The following is a 19,724-nucleotide window of genomic DNA, read 5'->3' as shown; positions in this document are numbered from 1 at the left end:
GGGAGGCTGAGGCAGGGAGAATTGCTTGAACCCGGGAGGTGGAGGTTGCAGTGAGCCGAGATCACGCCACTGCACTCCAGCCTGGGCTACAGAGCAAGACTCTGTCTCAAAATAAAAAAAAAAAAGAAGCCAGTCTGGCAGAGAACAAGCTAAACCTTTGGTGTTCCCTTATCTGGGGGCCTTCTTCATCCCTGAAATGTACAGCTGGGTCTGACCTATGAGTCCAGGGTCAGGTGATTTTGCTTAGCCTCAAGTGCTCAGATTCTGCTGATATTTTGCAAGACCTGGACTCTCTGACACCCAGGATTCTTTCCTCAGGGGACATGCTGCCTATAGTTCTGCAGTTAACATCCTTGGCAATGGCACCAGGGTCGGAGCCACGTACTTCATGACCTACCACACCGTGCTGCAGACCTCTGCTGACTTTATTGACGCTCTGAAGAAAGCCCGACTTATAGCCAGTAATGTCACCGAAACCATGGGCATTAACGGCAGTGCCTACCGAGTATTTCCTTACAGGTAAAGCCTGCCCTTTTTCAATGGGGTTTACCCAGCAAAGGGCCTACACTGGGTGGGAGTGGGGAGGGTTCCCTTGGCAAGATGCTGATTTTCAGGTTGGGTTCTGGCCCCTGCTCCATTCTGAGCACAGGGCAGTATATCAAAGGAAATGGGTGCTGGGCAAAGGAGTTCAGAATCTAAAGTCTCTATGAAGGCCTGGGGGCTAGAGACGCAAAACTTGATCTCTGCGCCACTGCACAGCTGCAAGAGACACACACTGGAAAATGGCTTAAGGCAGGGGGCGCTTGGAGAGCAGGCGGCTCAGAGCAGGGCCCGGCCCACATTCTTGGCCAAAAATGGACCAGAATCCCTAACTGCTGGTTATTTGGGATGCTGCCTGTATGTAGACTTTTTATATTGTTAGGGGTTTTTTTTCCCAGCAAGAAAAGTATTATGTATGAAATACTGAATTTAGAAACTGTAGAAAGGTAGGAGAAACAAGTGATTTATTTTTCCTGCCTCCCCATGATCTCGCTTAAAGCAGGAAGGCCTGGATTTGTTTGGAAGAAGTTAAGAGCCGGTTAGCTCTGGCAGAAAATAAATGAAAGCATGTTTTCCTCAGGCCTTGCACGGACCCCGCTGAGCCTGAGGTAGTGTCTCAGGATAGATCAGGATTCTTTGTTTTTTTGTTTTTTTTCAGAATGCTGTGGAATGCTCTCTGTAAATGTCTATAAAATAGCATAGATTGGGCTTATAAACAAACTTTATCAAAAATATACATTTTGCATCACTGCTGGGCCCTTCTCTGGGTGGTCAGTGGCCATGAGAGGTCAAGTGAGTTGCTTTCGGTGAGTCTTGTAGACAGCCAGCAAGGTTTTCTGCAAGGGATGTTTCCCAAAGGAGTCTGACCACTTGGCAGTGGTGACAGGATGAACACGCAGTGTTCGGGAGTAAGAGCGAGCTTTAACGAGGCCTCCCCTCTCCCCTCCAGTGTGTTTTATGTCTTCTACGAACAGTACCTGACCATCATTGACGACACTATCTTCAACCTCGGTGTGTCCCTGGGCGCGATATTTCTGGTGACCATGGTCCTCCTGGGCTGTGAGCTCTGGTCTGCTGTCATCATGTGCGCCACCATCGCCATGGTCTTGGTCAACATGTTTGGAGTTATGTGGCTCTGGGGCATCAGTCTGAACGCTGTATCCTTGGTCAACCTGGTGATGGTGAGTCCTCATCCAGTCTCAGTTTGTCCCTAACTCCTGTTTCACTTGGGGGAATTGGCTGTCTTAGATTCCATGTAAACCCTAAAGATGGAGTAAGATACCAAGTCTGGCGCTTGCTCTTGGCACACATGGAGAGGTAGGATGAGTGCTGGAGGAGTGCTGGATGGTGGTGGGACAGGGCATAGAGGGAGCGAGCATTGAGTTGGACATCTGGGAGCATAGGCACATTACAGGGAATTTCTGTTCAATTTTTTCTCTTGTCCCATTCCTTGCGGCTATACTAGTATACCTGATGGTGCCTCTGACCATGGAAATGTGATTTCCTGGCCTAGTTCTGGGCTAGTCTGCCTGTAATTTGTTATTCTTTAGAGATTGCACAAGCCTGTAGCCTGATGACAGCAGGATGTTCACTTTTTACTTAGAAAATTGCACCCCGCCCCAGGAGCTCTCTGACCAGTGCCTTTTGCCTCCTATGTGGTTATCAGGTACTTTTAATCATTAAAGATGAGAGCACTCGAGAAGGTATTCATGGAAAATAGAACAGTGTATCCGTACTCTCAGATATGAGCCCTGCTTCAGATAGGGGAGCACTGAGGTCCAAGAAAACAAGTTGTGACAATGTGCCAGCTTGGTGCGGGTGGGGTGACCTTAATGGGTTCCAGCAATTTCTCCTGGTCAACACAAACGTGCCACAGAAAACCAGGCTTTTGGCTGTGTGTAGAGAGGGCCCCAAAAAGTTCCTGGTACAGTACAGATTGGTGTGATGGAGGCCTTGTAAGTCCAATGGGATGCTTGGCCTCCTCTAGCACCCAGGGTGCCCTGGGTAATTAGCACCCATCCTCAGAACGGGGTGGCTGCCTAGGTCTTCAACAGGAAGAGAGCCATCCTAAAGGAAGTGCTTTATTTCAGAGCTGTGGCATCTCCGTGGAGTTCTGCAGCCACATAACCAGAGCGTTCACGGTGAGCACGAAAGGCAGCCGCGTGGAGCGCGCGGAAGAGGCACTCGCCCACATGGGCAGCTCCGTGAGTACCCTGAGCAGGGCCACGCCGGCAGAGTCGCACCACAAAGTAATCCTCCTCAGTGACTGAAGAGTCTGGATCCTGTACTTACAAAGCAGCTTCTAAGGATTGCAAGCTTTCAGGCAATTCATGAATTAGCTGCCACATCGTGGACAGAACGGACATTCTGTGGAACTGTACCTGTTGGTACGGCTCCTTTTTAGGTGGCAGTGTGCTGAAGCAGGAAAATAACAGACAAGTTAAACGTGAGACAGCTGGCAGTCTTTCCCATTTAGAATGCAGGGGAGCCCGGGCCAGAACCCAGCGTGTGATTGGTGCCTGGAGAGTCGTCTTGGTTCAACTCTACACCCTGGCTTAGCCTATCTCTTTACCACTGTAGAAAATACCTGGTAAAGAGTAAAAACTAAAACTTTGTTTTGTAACACTTTTAAATATTTAAGTTTTCACCTGAGAATATAAAGAAAGATAATCAATTTGGAGACACGATGCAGTGTCTATGCAGAATACACAGCTTTTACCTTGGTCATACCTCTCCCCCAGGATCATAAGGCAGCAAATAGTGTTAGGTAGTAGATGATGCTACCTGGGTTCAGTTCCCATTGCTTTGAACCTTGAATATTAAGAAATCCCCATAAGGGCTGGCCACGGTGGCTCATGCCTGTAACCCCAGCACTTTGGGAGGCCAAGGCTGGCGGACCACTTGTGGCCAGGGGTTCGAGACCATGGCCAACATGGTGAAACCCCATCTCTACTAAAAACACAAAAATTAGCCAGACATGGTGGCATGCACCTGTAATCCCAGCTACTCAGGAGGCTGGGGCAGGAGAATCACTTGAACCTGGGAGAAATCCTTGTAAGGAAGTGTTTTTGTTCAATTACAGGTTGGTAAAAGTGGTTTCTAACACAGTATCTCTTCTTTTAGGTGTTCAGTGGAATCACACTTACAAAATTTGGAGGGATTGTGGTGTTGGCTTTTGCCAAATCTCAAATTTTCCAGATATTCTACTTCAGGATGTATTTGGCCATGGTCTTACTGGGAGCCACTCACGGATTAATATTTCTCCCTGTCTTACTCAGTTACATAGGTAAGAGTTCTCATCTTAAAAGGGTGGCACAATAGAAGGACATTACTGAAAGGGAATTCTATCCTGAGGCATTCTTTTCAAGTATTTGAACTCATACTAATGGTCATTTGATAATGATAAATGATACTGAGTAAAAAAATTTCTTCTAAAAGAAAAAACCCATCCAGGGGCTTCATGATGGTGCAGACTACTTTATTAGGAAGTTGTTGACGTTTTTTCTGGAGGCCTGATCTGTCTGCGTCACAAAGGCCTGGAGCCAGTCCTTGAATGGATCTGAGTGTCAGCAGGCAGGGCAGCTCCTCCCTGCCACTGAGATGAAGGAGTCCATCTGGCAGCCAGCTCTCACACCAGCAGTGCTGCAGAACAGCTTTTTATGTCCCTCATGGATTTCCCGTTTCTTAGCAAAGTGCTTGCTGCCTCTCTTCATCTCGAGACTGTCCTTGATCCTTTTACTTCTATGGCCACTTCACCTTGCACAAAAATGACCCACGGTTGAAAGAACAGTACTGATTTGCTTCATTTATAGCTTTGTCACTAAATTGAAGCACTGAAGTAGAAGATTAAGAAAATGAGGGGCTTTTTATCATCTCTGGGGGATAGAAAGTAGTTCTATTACAATCTAATATACTAGTTCCTTTTAAGAAAAAAAAAAAAGAGAGATGAGCACTTTGGAAGGCTGAGACAGGAGAATCGTTTGAGACCAGCCTAGGCAACATAGTGAGGCCTCCATCTCTACAAAAATAAAATTAGCCAGGTGAAGTGGTGTGCGTCTGCAGTCCCACCTACTTGTTAGGCTGAGGAAGGAAGCTTGCTTGAGCCCAGAAGGGTGGGCTTAGGATGCAGTGAGTCGTGTTCATACCACTGCACTGCAGCCTGAGGAAGAAAGCAAAGAGCCCATCTCCAAAAGAGAGGGAGAGAGATGTGGTCTCACTCTGTTGTCCAGGCTGGTCTCAAGCAATTCTCCTGCCTCAGTCTTCCAAAGTGGGATTACAGGCGTGAGCCACTATGCCCAGCCAACTAGCTCCCTTTCTCCTGCAGAAATAAGAAAAAGTCTTTCTCTCTCTCATAGGGCCATCAGTAAATAAAGCCAAAAGTTGTGCCACTGAAGAGCGATACAAAGGAACAGAGCGCGAACGGCTTCTAAATTTCTAGCCCTCTCGCAGGGCATCCTGACTGAACTGTGTCTAAGCGTCGGTCGGTTTACCACTGGACGGGTGCTGCATTGGCAAGGCCAAGTTGAACACCGGATGGTGCCAACCATCGGTTGTTTGGCAGCAGCTTTGAACATAGCGCCTGTGAACTCAGGAATGCACAGTTGACTTGGGAAGCAGTATTACTAGATCTGGAGGCAACCACAGGACACTAAACTTCTCCCAGCTTCTTCAGGAAAGAAAGAAACCTCATTCTTTGGCAAGCAGGAGGTGACACTAGATGGCTGTGAATGTGATCCGCTCACTGACACTCTGTAAAGGCCAATCAATCAATGCACTGTCTCTCCTTTTAGGAGTAAGCCATCCCACAAGTTCTATACCATATTTTTAGTGACATTTGAGGTTGTAGATACACTTTGTAACATTTTATAGTTTAAAGAGCTTTATTAATGCAATAAATTAACTTTGTACACATTTTTATATAAAAAAAACAGCAAGTGATTTCAGAATGTTGTAGGCCTCATTACAGCTTGGTCTCCAAAAATCTGTTTGAAAAAAGCAACATGTTCTTCACAGTGTTCCCCTAGAAAGAGATTTAATTGCCAGTTAGATGTGGCATGAAATGAGGGACAAAGAAAGCATCTCGTAGGTGTGTCTACTGGGTTTTAACTTATTTTTCTTTAATAAAATACATTGTTTTCCTAAGTTTTGGGGTTACCCTATCTGCTTTGAGAGACAAATAGAAAAGCTAAATGGAAGAGATTCTATCTAACCTGTCCTTATGGTAACTAAATGCCATCTTACATTGAGCTAGAAATAGACCTAGAAGTTTCATTAGACAGCCCTGATCCTTCCCTATCCTAAAGATGATGTCTTAGGTTGTATAACTATTTGGAGATGAGAATAATCAACCAGGGCCAGGTGCGGTGGCTCACACCTGTAATCCCAGCACTTTGGGAGGCTGAGGCAGGTGGATCATGAGGTCAGGAGTTTGAGACCAGCCTGGACAATATAGTAAAACCCCCTCTCTACTAAAAATACAAAAATCAGCCGGGTGTGGTGGCACGCACCTGTAGTCCCAACTACTCAGGAGGCTGAGGCAGAAGAATCGCTTGAACCCAGCGGAGGTTGCAGTGAACCGAGATCACACCACTGCACTCCAGCCTGGGCAACGGAGCGAGACTCTGTCTCAAAAAAAAATGAGAATGATCAACCAATGTATACTTCATAAAACTGAAACCTTAATAAGCCCCAGACCCTTTAAAACCCTTAGCCACCATTTGCCGTCTTATTGCTGGCTTTAAGAGATATTCCAAGATCTGCTATAAGAGATGGGCTGTGCCTGATCTGGGTCCTAAATGTGTCTTGACTCAAAACACACCACCTCGGTGAGTTCCAGAGCATAATTCAGATTCTGTCAGTATACTGAATTCACTCTACTACAAATAATGGGCCAAGGGCTAGGTGGGCTGTTATCAAATTGTGTTGTTTACAAAAATGCTAACCCAGGGTCCTCGCCCACCAGCTGCCAGTGCCCTCTGCTACTCTTTGAGGCTATGGTTACCCCAAGTCTTTTCATTGCATTCTCACCTGGTGTGAAATTGGGGCTCCCTCGCAAACGCTGGTTTCGCTGTTCAAAAAACCGGAATATTGTATAGAAAAGCATGTTGTCTTCAGTCTGCTTTGCAGCATCTAAAAATTTTCGTGCAGAAATGTTGTCATGGCCACCAATGCCCCGGATAAACCTTAAGGCAGCTAACACTTGGTGTTTGGAAAGGAGAACTTCTACTATTTCATCGTTTGCTGTTGAAAGTCGCTAGCAATAAGGGAGAGAAGTCCAGGTCAGTGCAAACAACAGGAACAGAGTTAGTTTCCATAGTCTAAAACCTCACACATCAGAGTTACCTTCAGCATGTCCAGAGATAGCTGATGAGCAGGAGGATAGAAGCTCTCTAGGGATAACAGCAGACAAGCCTGAAAGACATTTTTAGACCCACTTCAGTTGGAAAGATAACGGTTAAAATTTTCCATTTTTAACCACAATGGAAGTAAAAATCTGGCAATGCATACCAAAGGTTTGGAGTCGCTGAGGACGTGGTACTGCAGGAACTGATGCAGCATATAAAAGAGGTTGTGCTGGACAAGTGTTTTGATAACAAGTTCATGTAGGTAATGCTGAGGACAAAAGTAAAAAGTGAAAGAACACTTCCAAATCATTCAGCTACAACAGACTAGAGGCTCCCCAAGGACTGGCTATTCTAACCAACACGGTAAAAGTCTGTCATTACAAGAAGTGGTTTCGTCTTGCAGGTAAAGACCCCAACTTGACATTACACTTCCCATTTCCAACTAATAATGTCAGGAGTCACTCAGCATTCTGAGTCAGGGAGGCAGACCTGTCTTAGCATATGAGTCATCTTCTAAGACAGTGACTGTTTTTTTTTTAATTCCTGCTGTTTTAACTTGGGACCAGATGATTTGAAGGTACCTGTACTGCAATCTGAAACTGGTTAAGAGAACGAATGTATTCCATCAGCACGGCTATCACAAATTTATGAGGCATCTCCTAGGGAGAAAAAAATGTGGTCTTATAAATACCAACGAGGTGCAAAAGGGGCTGCATATAACTCTCTATCCAACCCCCACCTTGTTTCCATCTTAAAATGGCCCAGTGTTCATCTTTCACTGGTTTTGCACAAATCGCTCCAGAACCACCCGTCAACAATTATGCTTTAGGCCTCAGCATTAGAAGCCAAACTAGGGCCTCACCCAAGGAAACTCCAGTGATTCTAATCACTTCAAGTGACTCTAATCACATGAAGTCTCCTCGTTTTCCGCAACTTCCTTGTTTTGAGCATTCTCAGTCCAGAAGAGGCGGAAAGCTGCGGCCCACCTTCTTTTCCACGAAGGCTGACAGGACATGGGTGTACACATCTGACTGGTCCAGCACCGCCTGGGTCCGCACCGGCCTCTTGAGGAGCGGGCTGCTTCGGCTCTGCCCTGCTTCCACCGCCTGAAAGAAAAAACCACAAACTATGATCTTCGGCATCTTAGAGGAAGGGTGCTGTTTACAGTTCATCCACAAGGACTGAATTCTTCAATGTGGACCCAGGATATGAGCGGAAAACACTTTCTCTACTTAGATACAACTTTTTCCTGTGCTGGCTGGGGGAGAGTCTAGGAAGTCAGAATTGGTCATCTTGAAAACACTGCAATGTTCACGGTAGATGAAACTGAAGAAGCATGTGTCAGATTTTCCTCTTAAGATATATCATACTTAGCCTCTTGCAGTTTTTTAACTTCCTGTCTAAGCTTAATCCCAGACCATGGGCATTTGTTATCTGGCAAAAATGATAGGGCCTGCTGCATCCCTGCTTTATGAAGCCCTGATCCTACAATAAATGAGAAGCTCCTGCATGGAGTCTCCGGGGATTTTTAAGTGGCAAGCCAGAGCACAAGTCCTTCTGAATAGGAAAGCTCTGTGAGACCTTGACGACCTCACCTAGCGTCTGAAAGCAGTCCCAGCCGGGCGTGGTGGCTCACACATGTAATCCCCGCAATTTGGGAGGCCAAGGCGGGTGGATCACCTGAGGTCAGGAGTTCCAGACCAGCCTAATATGGAAAAAGCCAGTCTCTACTTAAAAAAAAAAAAAAAAAATTCAACATTAGCTGGGTGTGGTGGCGTATGCCTGTAATCCCAGCTACTCAGGAGGCTGAGGCAGGAGAATCCCTTGAACCCAGGAGGCAGAGGTTGCGGTGAGCCAAGATCTCACCATTGCACTCCAGCCTGGGCAGTAAGAACAAAACTCTGTCTCAAAAAAAAAAAAAAGCAGTTCAGATCCGTGCAGATTATGCAATAGCTGTGGGGTGTAGCCTGAGAACTTGCATTTCCAAGAAACTCCAGATGCTGCTCATGTGGCTGGTCAGTGGCCCACACTGCTGAGTCATGACGGTTTATGAGGCCCAGCAGACCGTGTGGGACGGCACAGAAACTGCCATTTGGGATCAGACCTACTGATTCCCACAGCCCAGAACACCCACAGCAATAGAGTCCAAAAGGACTCAGCCATCCCTCATGTCTGGCAGCGTAGGAATGGACACTGTCCAGGCAACTGGCCCTCTTCAGTGCCTGTCTCAGACCTCTTACCCTTCCATGAACAGCTAAAGGGGAGTGGAGTTCTGGGGCTTTTGTTGGTTTAAAACCATTTTCAGCCTAGGACTAATCAGATCCTGGAATTGAAATAATTCATTCTCCTTGTCCTAAACTTTTCTTCTGGCTTCAGAAGATATGATGTACAAGTAATACAGCAGGAATTGGTGGCGATAAGCCATGGTTATTACCTTGACTACAAACACGCCTGCTAAGTGCTAACACTGAATCGTCACTATCTCAACAGGATTCTTTCCCAAAAGGGAAGAAAGGTGTGGCAAATATAAATATTTCTAATTTAATTTACTAAGTCCTCACTCTGGCATAACAGAAAAATATACAAAATATTGCAAAGCAGAGACTGATTTTTCTCATCTATAACAGTAGACCAAGGATCTACAGACAAGATCAAACACAGATGGGAAAAACAAAAACAGTGAAGGTATGAAGTGAGATGCAACCGCCAGCTCGTGGGATGCAGGGACCCTGAATTTACTACTCCTCCACTATCCCCCACTACTGCCACCTTGCCCTATGGCAGGCGGCAAATCTCAGCGACCTTATTCTAATATATAGGAAACAATTTTGCATCATAATTACTTAGAAAATACCCAGGGGGGGTGGGGGAGGAGGACCCTTTGTCATATTCCATGTAACTCACCATCGCATAACTCTGCTCGGCATCCAGGTACTTTTTATACTCATGGTTGAGTTTATCAAAAACAGTGGCTATCACGGGCAGCGATGCTCTGTCTGACTCACTTAACACTGGAAAGGCACAATGTTCACACGGATCAAACCAACTTCATGTCAGCTTCAGAATTTCCACACGTTGCTATGATAAAAACTAATCTCAAAAGGTTACCAATGCAAAAGTACCTTTAAAGGACACTCTATGAAATGCAATACTTTAAAGACCTGACAGCTAGATGTCATTCGCAACCCCTTTCTGGTTACGGTTTAAAAAAAAAAAAAAAAAAAAAAAAGCTATAGCAGGCCAGGCTCAGTGGCACATGCCTATAATCCCAGCACTTTGGGTAGGCCGAGGCAGAAGGATCACTTAACGCTGGGAGTTTGAGACCAGCCTGGGCAACAAGGTAAGACCCCATCTCTACCAAAACAAAAACAAACACCAACAGCACATATTGGTAGGGGATTCTTTTTTTTTTTTTTTTTTGATATAGGGTCTTGCTCTGTCGGCCAGGCTGGAGGTACACTGACACAAACGGCTCACTGCAACCTCATCCTCCCGGACTGAAGGAATCCTCCCTCTGCAGCCTCTGGAGTAGCTGGGGCCACAGGTGTATACCACCAAACTCAGCTAATTTTTTTTTTTTGTAGAGTCAGGGTTTCGCCATGTTGTCGTCCAGGCTGGTCTCGAACTCCTAGGCTCAGGCAATCCTCCTGCTTCAGCCTCCCAGAGTGCTGGGATTATAAGCATGAGCCACCATGCCTGGCCTCAGTAGGGGATTCTTAAAGAAGACACATATGCAGTGAGTGGCTTGGATTTTGAAAGAGGTGTGTGTGAAGGCCAGGGGTGGTGGCCCACTCCCCTCCTGTGTGCCCACTTTCATTCAGAACCATCCCATTTATTGTTCTTTTCTACCAGTATCTCTACAAGTCATCTTTCCATTTAGCAGCCTTTCCTAGGGGGTCACATAGCCACCCCTCACATAAATAATGAGGCTGTGGGTCAAAGCAAGGCACAACAATGTAGCCCACATCCCAATAAAAAGTGTTGGGCAGCACAGGCCTCACACTGGAATCAGAGCAAGGGGGAAGGATTCAACTTACTCTGTGAACAGACAGACAGGATGACCATCTTGCATTCCTTTCTCTGGAGGAGAAAGTCCATGAGTCTTCCTTTGTCTGGTAAGAGATTTACTATGGGCTCAAGTTTCACTTGGAGGTTCCAGAGGTAACCTGGATTTTAAGAGGCAGCAAATAAAACAGTATGATGCAAACCGTAACAAAAGCCCAAAAGTGGTTCCCCTAAACATCTGCGGGGCGGGTGGCAGGTGGTGATAAAAAGCCGCAAAGTACAGTCAGTGTAGCTTTTCCTTCCTAACCAAAGCAGAGCTGAGCCATTCAGGAGCAATTCAGGAGCGTGTCTACCACAGGAGGATGACGGCCCAACCACTGCACACCTGGCTGACTCTCTTCCAAGTAACCTCTGCATTCAGGGGCACATCAAAGGTGTAGCTCCTAGTCCTTCATTCCAAACGGGGACTTCCCTAGACCTAGTCCCTCTTTTAACGTTTAAAATAGAAAAAGATGTCAACACATGGCATCAACTTCAGTCCGGTGCTTTGGTTTCTCCTACAACGGCTCATTAGTTTAAAAGGTAACTCCAGAGGCTCTCAATGGAACATCATAACTCATCCATTCATCGACCCATAAATGTACTGATCACCCACACTGCCAGCATCTGGTGTGGCCTTTCCCAATTGGGATGCCGCAGGAGAATGAAGTGCCACATAAAAAATCATCTGGGTGACCCCTTTTTCAGTTGTCCCAAGGCAGGTACAGAGCAGCTGTACGGGAAAACACCAGCGAGATGCACAGGAGAGAAATGACTTCATTACATACATACAGTGGATGTCACATGAGGCTATGGATTACAGACAAAGCACAACAATGCATTACATACAGTGGATGCCTACAGCATCAGGGCTAATTCTCTCCTCAAGAGTTCTTAGGAGTTCCAGAGGAAAGGCAGGAAAATACACAGAGGATTATAGAGTAACATAGGAAATTCTCTAATAACCAGCCTGGCGAGGTATTAGAGACACAGGGGCAACATGGCAAGACCCTGTCTCTACAAAAAAAAAAAAAATTATAGGCCAGCTGTGGTGGCTCACACCTGTAATCCCAGCACTTTGGGAGGCTGAGGTGGGCAGATCACGAGGTCAGGAGATCGAGACCATCCTGGCCAACATGGTGAAACCCCGTATCTACTAAAAATACAAAAATTAGCTGGGTGTGGTGGCGCATGCCTGTAATCCCAGCTACTGGGGAGGCTGAGGCAGGAGAATCGCTTAAACCCAGGAGTTGGAGGTTGCAGTGAGCCGAGATGGCACCACTGCACTCCAGCCTGGTGACAAAGCGAGATTCCGTCTCAAAATAATAATTATTATTATTATAATAAATTAACTGGGCGTGGTGATGTGCGCCTGTAGGCCCAGCTACTCGGGAGGCTGAAGCAGGAGGATCGCCTGAGCCCAGGAGCTCAAGGCTGCAGTAAGCTGAGATAGCACTACTGCGCTCCAGGCTGGGTGACGGAGCAAGACCCTGCCTTAAAAAAATAAGATTTCTTTAGGCCGGGCACAGTGGCTCATGCCTGTAATCCCAGCACTTTGGGAGGCCGAGGCAGGTGGATCACCTGAGGTTGGGAGTTTGAGACCAGCCTGACCAACATGGAAAAACCTCATCTCTACTAAAAATACAAAATTAGCTGGGCGTGGTGGCACATGCCTGTAATCCCAGCTATTCAGGAGGCTGAGGCAGGAGAATCGCTTGAACCCAGGAGGCGGAGGTTGCAGTGAGCCAAGATCGCGCCATTGCACTCCAGCCTGGGCAACAAGAGCAAAACTCCGTCTCAAAAAAAAAAAAAAAAAAAAGATTTCTCTAATAAAGAGATTACCCAGGAAGAGACAACTAACAGACTGAGGAGGCTTCGTCAGCAAGGCCAGAAAGAGGAGCACACCTCCCGGGCTCATGCAGAACAGAAAAGGGCACGGACACCGGTGGGAAGGTCGATGGGAGAAATGAGGGAGACACCCTGGGGTGGAGTCCGGCTTTCCATCCACCCTGGGGTGGAGTCTGGCTTTTCCAGAATGGGCTTAAGCAGGAGAATGGCATTCTTAGTTGTTGCTTTAATTATTAAAAGTAGTATATGTTCTTGATAAAATGCACATATAGTAAAAAACAGTATAAAGTGAAAAAAAAAAAAAATCCCATTCCCAAGGTTGAAAGGAGGGGTCATTTCTAAGAGATTCACCTTGAAAACGTCCCTGGCTACAACTGGGATCCAAAGTCAACAAGCACCATGTTGTAACACGACAACTGTCCCCGCTGACCTACCTTGGCTTGCGCTGATAATGATGTCAGGTTGAAAGACAATCCAAGATGAAGAATCCACATGTTATAGGAAATTCTAAACCAGGAAAAGATGAAAACAAAAAGCAAACCCAGTTTCCGTTAGCACTCGCCCCTGCCCACCATGTACTGAGTCCACGCTAAACGGGAGGCCCCTGGACAGTCAGGGAAGCTGCCTGCGGGGTGGCTCTCGGAGTGTTATTCACAGCTGCCCGGAGGAGGACTTCAGGACCACTCTCTGAGGGTGACCACTTGCCCTGTTGTGCACGGTGCCACACCTTAGTAAAGGATACAGAGTTTACATGGAACAGGAGACTGGCTGGTCACGGCAGCAGGACCTACAAATTGAGAAAACATCAGTGCAACGATGCAGTCAGAAAATGCTGCAAATGCTGGTACTTATGAGGCAAAAGTCAATACTTTTTAATGTCATTACGAAATGTTTATTCAATTGTAGTCAAGGAAGAAATGAACTGTTCTGTCTCACTGAAAGCACGTACAGGGAGGAAGGGGGAAGGAGCTGACAATCCAGGAAAATCTCACCAAGAAAAAGAAAGCATGTCAAGGCTTCAATCACTGTGGTTTGGGTTATTTTTAATAACCAAAGATGACTCATGATCGTTTACATATGCACGTTAGGGAACTGAGAAATTTACTTGAAGGATTCAAAATCAAATACCCAGATCATCCACGGAGAATGTTTCAAATAAATGTGGCTTGTAGCTTAATTATCTTTTTTTTTCTTTAAGAGAGGGTGTTGCTCTGCTGTCCAGGCTTGAGTGCAGTAGTTGATCATAGCCCACTATAACCTCGAACTCCTTGGCTCAAGTGATCCTCCTGCCTCAGCCTTCAGAGTAGCTAGGACTACAGGCATGTGACCATGCCCTGCTAACTTTTTTTTTTTTTTTTTTTGTGAAGACAAGGTCTATGTTGCCTAGGCTGGTCTCCAACTCCTGGGCTTAAGTGATCTGCCCACCTCAGCCTCCCAACCTGCTGCGATTACAGGCATGAGCCACTGTGCCCAGCCACTTAATTATCTAAATAATTAGTTCGATTATCCATTGCATAGAGTAGGTCCAGGCACAGTGAGCTCGTCTGGGAAGCAGACCCCCAAAACCTCACATGACAGGGACCGTTAACAACCAGTTATACTGCTCATGAGCCATGCAGGCAGCCCTACAAGCTAACCATGACTCCTGGTTCTGTTCCAATTACCCAGGTACAATCAGAAGGCAGGTTTCAATCAGCTGGTCAGAGAAAGGGTCATTGTGAACAGACCACCCAAAGGTAGGAAAGAGCCCAGGCAGACAAGCTTTGGCGAAGAGCACTCGCGCTTTGGACCTAAGGCTCAAGGTCTGCACCGAGTGCACAGCCCTCACCCTTTGGGTGGCTGACCTACACACTGTCAGGTGAGAGCTTTCATTTTTAAGGCCCCCCAGATGATCCTAATATGTAGTCACATTGAGACCCACTGTTCTAACAGGCCCAAAACAAAAAGAAAAAGGGTGGCTGACTCTTCCCAAAAGTGCTGGTTATATCTTTCTAAACAGGCCCATTCAATTCCTGAGCACGCCCACCCAGTGGCAGCACAGTGGGCAAGACACACGGATGCATCAAGCCGCCAGGGCTCACAGCCCAGCAGGAAACAAAAGGAGAGTCACTAACCTCTGAAAATGCTTTGCAGCCCACACTACCTAGATCCCCAGACCCTCAGTGGATTCCTGATTTCCTCCTATTGATCTCTGCACGGGCTGTTACTGTGACCAGGCCTCGCATCTGTTCCCTTATGACCAGATGGTTAGAACCTGATGCCTCCTAACTGGTCCTGTACCACCGGAACAGAGCTGAAGGTTCTAAGCCAGGGGTGTCCAATGTTTTGGCTTCCCTGGGCCATAAGAGGAAGAAGAAGAATGGTCTTGGGCCACACATAAAATACACTAACACTAACAATAGCTGATGAGCTTAAAAAAATCATTAAAAAAATCTCATAATGTTTTAAGAAAGTTTAAGAATTTGTGTTGGGCTGCATTCAAAGCTGTCCTGGGCCACATGTGGCCCACAGACCGTGGGTTGGACAGGCTTGTTCTAAATGTTTAGTTTTTTCCCCCAATTCACCAGCAGTTACCTTCATGCCAGGTGGGCAGCAGACACAAGACAATCACTTGGCAAAATCTATTCTTTCAATGCTAACATTATTTACAAAGGAAAAGGAAGAAGCTTGAAAGAACACAGAAAGCCAAAAGACCTAATTGAACGTCTGTTAAGAACCAGCTCCTTCCTCCAACTGTGCCAGAAAGTAACTAAGCTTTTGGCTGGTCCAGCAAGGCAGGGCAGTCAGGCTGACGATGGTGCTCTTGCTGAACTTTCAGCCAGAGTGCGATTCTGAACTCCCGGGTGAACGGTACAAGGAAATCCTGACTGCAGGCTGGGTCAACCCGCCCAACGCCATCGGACAAAGAATAAAACATTAGTACCAGGGTTCCAAATGTGAGCCATCTGACTACGTCTTGCACACTGAAACCTCAGACTAGCCAATTCTGCACTCCAATCTCCTTCAAAAGAGAGCCGGGAGAGACTGCTGCGAGGGACAGGCACAGAAGAAAGACCCTGTGAGAACACAGTGAGAAGGTGGCCATCTGCAAAGAGGCCTGCCAGGAGGGAGGCCTCAGAAGAAAGCAAACCTGCAGACATCTTGATTTTGAACTTCTAGCCTCCAGAACTGTGAGAAAATAAAGTTCTGTTTAAGGAAAAAAAAAAAAGAGAGAGAGAGTGTGTGTTGAATATTCTTTCAGTTCTATCTTAAAATCAATTACACTGGAAAAAGGCAAAACGAAGCAAATAAATGATTTCTTTCCCTTTTCCTGAATTCCTGACCTCCACTCTTCTGACTTCCCAACCCCACCCTCTCCAGACAGAAGGAGGACTGATTTGGGTAAGCCTAAGAGCCACAGCCGAAGCACTTACTGTGACTGTCCATCCCAAAGAATGCAATATTCATCATCACTGTCACACGGAATGTGAGAAAGAGAAAAGTGATCCCAGGTTACAGTAACAAACCTACAGCCAAAGTTAATTTCAGCATTACAGAGCTAGGGCAAACAGAAAACGTTACGGGCATATTCAATATTAAAACATATTTCACCATCAACGGCTAATCAAAACTATCCATTCTAAAGCTCAGGGAAGATAAATTATTCTATTTCCTCCCAAGGGAGATTCATCTATCTTAGAAAATGCTTTTTTCACAACATAATTTTAGCTTATAGGATCAGTAGTAGTTGCATTTTTTAAAAAACTAGAACAGGCTAGGCATGGTGGCTCACACTTGTAATCCTAGCACTTTGGGAGACCGAGGCAGGCGGATCACCTGAGGTCAGGAGTTCGAGACCAGTCTGGCCAACATGGTGAAACCCCATCTCTACCAAAAATATAAAAATTTGGGCCAGGCGTGGTGGCTCATGCCTGTAATCCCACCACTTTGAGAGGCCAAGGTGGGCAGATCACTTGAGGCCAGAAGTTCAAGACCAGCCTGGCCAACATGGTGAAACCCCATCTCTACTAAAAATACAAAAAAATTAGCTGGGCATGGTGGCGCACGCCTGTAATCCCAGCTACTTGGGAGGCTGAGGCAGGAGAATCACTTGAACCTTATCTCCTCTCACAAGTATTTAAGCGATTGAATACTTGGTTCAATTGCTTGAATACCTCACAAGCTTGAACCTTGTGACAGACAGGTGGAGGTTGCAGTGAGCCGAGATCATGCCACTGCACTCCAGCCTGGGCAACAAAGTGAGGCTCTGTCAAAAAAATCAATTTAAAAAAATATAAAAATTAGCTGGGCACGGTGGCACACACCTGTAATCCCCGCTACTTGGGAGGCTGAGGCAGGATAATCACTTGAACCCAGGGGGTGGAGATTGTAGTGAGCCAAGATCACGACACTACCTACCAGCCTGGGCGACTCAGTGAGACTGTCTCAAAACAACAACAAAACTGGAATAAATGGCCCCTGGCAAAATCAGACAGATCTGGGAATCTCTGTTTATTCCTCACTCCACTTTTAACGTGACTCCCAAAGATCATGGTGAGAACACAGCCACATGGTGAAAGGGCAGCACAGACTCCTCTACAGAACCCGTGTTACCTGCGATGGGGATCTGATAGGGCTGGATCGATCGAGCGGGAAGCACCGGGTGGTGGAAGGTAACGGAGCCATCAAACTCTCCCCGTAACTTGATATCGAATATTACCGATGTCTAGGGGGCGAAAAAGACAAGACTGAGGCCAAAATCAATCATGGTTTGCCCAGTCGCTTTCATTCCATCCCATCTTGCTGTTTAAATCAGTTTAAAAGCCTGTGTTTGCATTTCCTCCCTACAGGCTAGCTCTTCCTTAACAAGGAATTTGTCATTAACATCACAACTCTCTTAATATTTTTATCTCCTCTCACAAGTATTTCCTGCATTTATGACATGCTTCCTTTGATGAGCTCACTCAAAGTGACCTAAGCAGATCTCTGTCATTTCAACTGGAAACATCCTCACGTGTCACAGAGTTAGCGTCACCACCCTCTGGGAGGGTAGAGGAGGGAAGCAGCTTCTTTATATCAGAGGCCCAGCCCTCAGGACCCATTCTAGTTGTCCTGGTCCACACGGCCTCAAAACCATTATCCCCCAGCACTGTCGTCCATGCTCACAATTGCAACAGAGACTTCAAGTACTCGTGGAATGGAGCGGATTCCCACCTTCTTCCAAGGTCAAATCTCAAGCGTTAGTTTCTGAAATAGTTTTGAATTATCTTTAATCAACTGACACAATCACTTTTTTCTAAACTACTTAAGACTACCAAACCCATTTCCATCTGGAAGACCAAAACTCTTAGCATAAAAATGCACTTTCTAGTCTTATTCAGACATTTTGCCAATTTTTTTTTTTTTTTTCGGAGACAGGATCTTGCTCCATCACCCAGGCTGGAGTGCAGTGGCGTGATCTCCACTCACTGAAGCCCCGACCTCCTGGGCTCAAGCCATCCTCCAGCCTTAGCCCCACAAGTAGCTGGGACTATAGGCGTGCACTACCACGCCCGGCTAATTTTTGTATTTTTTATATAGGTGGGGTTTTGCCATGCTGCTCAGGTTGATCTCGAACTCCTGGGCTCGAGCAATCTGTCCGCCTTGGCCTCCCAAAGTGCTGGGATTATAGGCGTGATCCACCATGCCCAGCCGCCAATTTTCACAAGGCTTTTAAGCAACCTTAACTTTGATAGAAACGCAGACAGCTTGTACCTCTGTATCCTGATGATGCACGACTACCAGGTTGTCCACCACGTTCAGGGCAAACTTTCCTGTCCTATTTAACTTCAATATGTGCATCTTTTTACAGGCACCTTCTCTGTAGGATAGAAAGCAAAAAACAGATCAACAAGCTGCAGTTCACATTTTAAAATCAGAGAGAGAGGGAAAACAAAGCATGAAATCTACCGTGGTAGATGATAGAGGACCACCTCCGCTCCTGTGCTGTTGGAGGTCCGAGAATGATGCCTCAAGAAGAGAACATACAGCTGCCCATATCTAATTAGGGAACAAACAGACATAAATCACATCTGGCCATTCAAAATTCCTTTGTTCTAAATGGCACCACGGTTAAGTAAATTATAAGATATTCACTTAATGGAGTATTTTGCTGCCAACAAGTGTTTACAAGGAAACATGCAGTTACTCAAAGCCTATTATAAAGTTAAGTGGAAAAGAGAACACACACTAAACACAGCTTGATCATAATATTTTAAAAGAAAACCCCAAACCTAAGCATAGAGTCTAAAATGATTGGAAAGAAACACATGTAATAGTTATACTTGAGTGATATGCTAAGTTCATTTTCTTCTCTGTTTTCCAAGTTTTGTATGATGAATGTATATTCCTTAATAACAGGAAAATATAATCACTATTTTTTTTTTCATTTTTCAGAGACAGGGTCTCCCTCTGTCACCCAGGCTGGAATGCAGTGGTGCAACCACAGCTCACTGCAACCTCCACCTCCTAGGCTTTGGCGATCTTCCCTCACCTCAGCCTCCCCAGGAGCTAGGACTACATGCACGTGCCACCGTGCCTGGCTAATTTTTAAATTTTTTTGTAGAAACAGGGTCTCACTATGTTGCCTGGGCCGGTCTTGAACTCCTGGCCTCAAGGCGATCCCCCTGCCTTGGCCTCCCCAGTCACTGGTATTACAGGTGTGTGCCACCATGCTCAGCCTTTTCTATTTAAGTGCCATCTAATAAATGTTGCTGTGAACAGTTCCTGAATGCATATTCTAGTCCAGTGGTAAACTCTGTGCTGGGCCTGCCCAGGGAAAAGGAGGAGACCAATGTGGGAGGGAACAGGTCCCCACCTCCACTTCAGCCAGGACTGCTCTCACTTTATCTATTGTCTAAACAGGAATGCTGGCTGGGCACGGCGGCTCATGCCTATAAACCCAGCACTTTGGGAGGACGAGGCGGGAGG

At 46.2% G+C, this 19,724-nt stretch overlaps 2 protein-coding genes across 12 annotated transcripts in view; one reads left to right on the top strand and one right to left on the bottom strand.

The window, feature by feature from the left end:
• The window catches only part of NPC1 (NPC intracellular cholesterol transporter 1), a 55,216-nt gene extending 49,534 nt beyond the window's left edge, over positions 1 to 5,682 (top strand). For 5 of the 6 annotated variants that reach the window (XM_024350989.3, XM_024350988.3, XM_063796032.1 and 2 more), the window contains 5 exons: positions 319 to 519; positions 1,490 to 1,721; positions 2,631 to 2,744; positions 3,664 to 3,826; positions 4,896 to 5,682. In XM_024350989.3, coding sequence (XP_024206757.2) covers positions 319 to 519; positions 1,490 to 1,721; positions 2,631 to 2,744; positions 3,664 to 3,826; positions 4,896 to 4,978 — 793 coding nt within the window. In that variant the 3' untranslated portion in view covers positions 4,979 to 5,682. Of the gene's footprint in view, positions 1 to 318; positions 520 to 1,489; positions 1,722 to 2,630; positions 2,928 to 3,663; positions 3,827 to 4,895 lie in introns of all 6 variants that reach the window. The other variant, XR_010152050.1, reaches the window with a different exon arrangement.
• The window catches only part of RMC1 (regulator of MON1-CCZ1), a 28,868-nt gene continuing 14,545 nt past the window's right edge, over positions 5,402 to 19,724 (bottom strand). For 5 of the 6 annotated variants that reach the window (XM_063796034.1, XM_003315819.4, XM_003315820.6 and 2 more), the window contains 13 exons: positions 18,705 to 18,794; positions 18,510 to 18,615; positions 17,370 to 17,481; positions 13,519 to 13,563; positions 13,211 to 13,264; positions 10,922 to 11,050; positions 9,789 to 9,895; positions 7,871 to 7,990; positions 7,466 to 7,543; positions 7,048 to 7,152; positions 6,883 to 6,951; positions 6,568 to 6,793; positions 5,402 to 5,560 (listed from right to left, as the gene is read on the bottom strand). In XM_063796034.1, the coding sequence (XP_063652104.1) occupies positions 5,481 to 5,560; positions 6,568 to 6,793; positions 6,883 to 6,951; positions 7,048 to 7,152; positions 7,466 to 7,543; positions 7,871 to 7,990; positions 9,789 to 9,895; positions 10,922 to 11,050; positions 13,211 to 13,264; positions 13,519 to 13,563; positions 17,370 to 17,481; positions 18,510 to 18,615; positions 18,705 to 18,794 (1,321 nt within the window). In that variant the 3' untranslated portion in view covers positions 5,402 to 5,480. The remainder of the gene's footprint in view (positions 5,561 to 6,567; positions 6,794 to 6,882; positions 6,952 to 7,047; positions 7,153 to 7,465; positions 7,544 to 7,870; positions 7,991 to 9,788; positions 9,896 to 10,921; positions 11,051 to 13,210; positions 13,265 to 13,518; positions 13,564 to 17,369; positions 17,482 to 18,509; positions 18,616 to 18,704; positions 18,795 to 19,724) is intronic. The other variant, XM_009433805.4, reaches the window with a different exon arrangement.

Source organism: Pan troglodytes, chromosome 17 (genome assembly GCF_028858775.2).
Source record: "Pan troglodytes isolate AG18354 chromosome 17, NHGRI_mPanTro3-v2.0_pri, whole genome shotgun sequence".
Taxonomy (NCBI): Eukaryota; Metazoa; Chordata; class Mammalia; order Primates; family Hominidae; genus Pan; species Pan troglodytes.
This window is presented reverse-complemented; position numbering and strand designations above follow the sequence as displayed.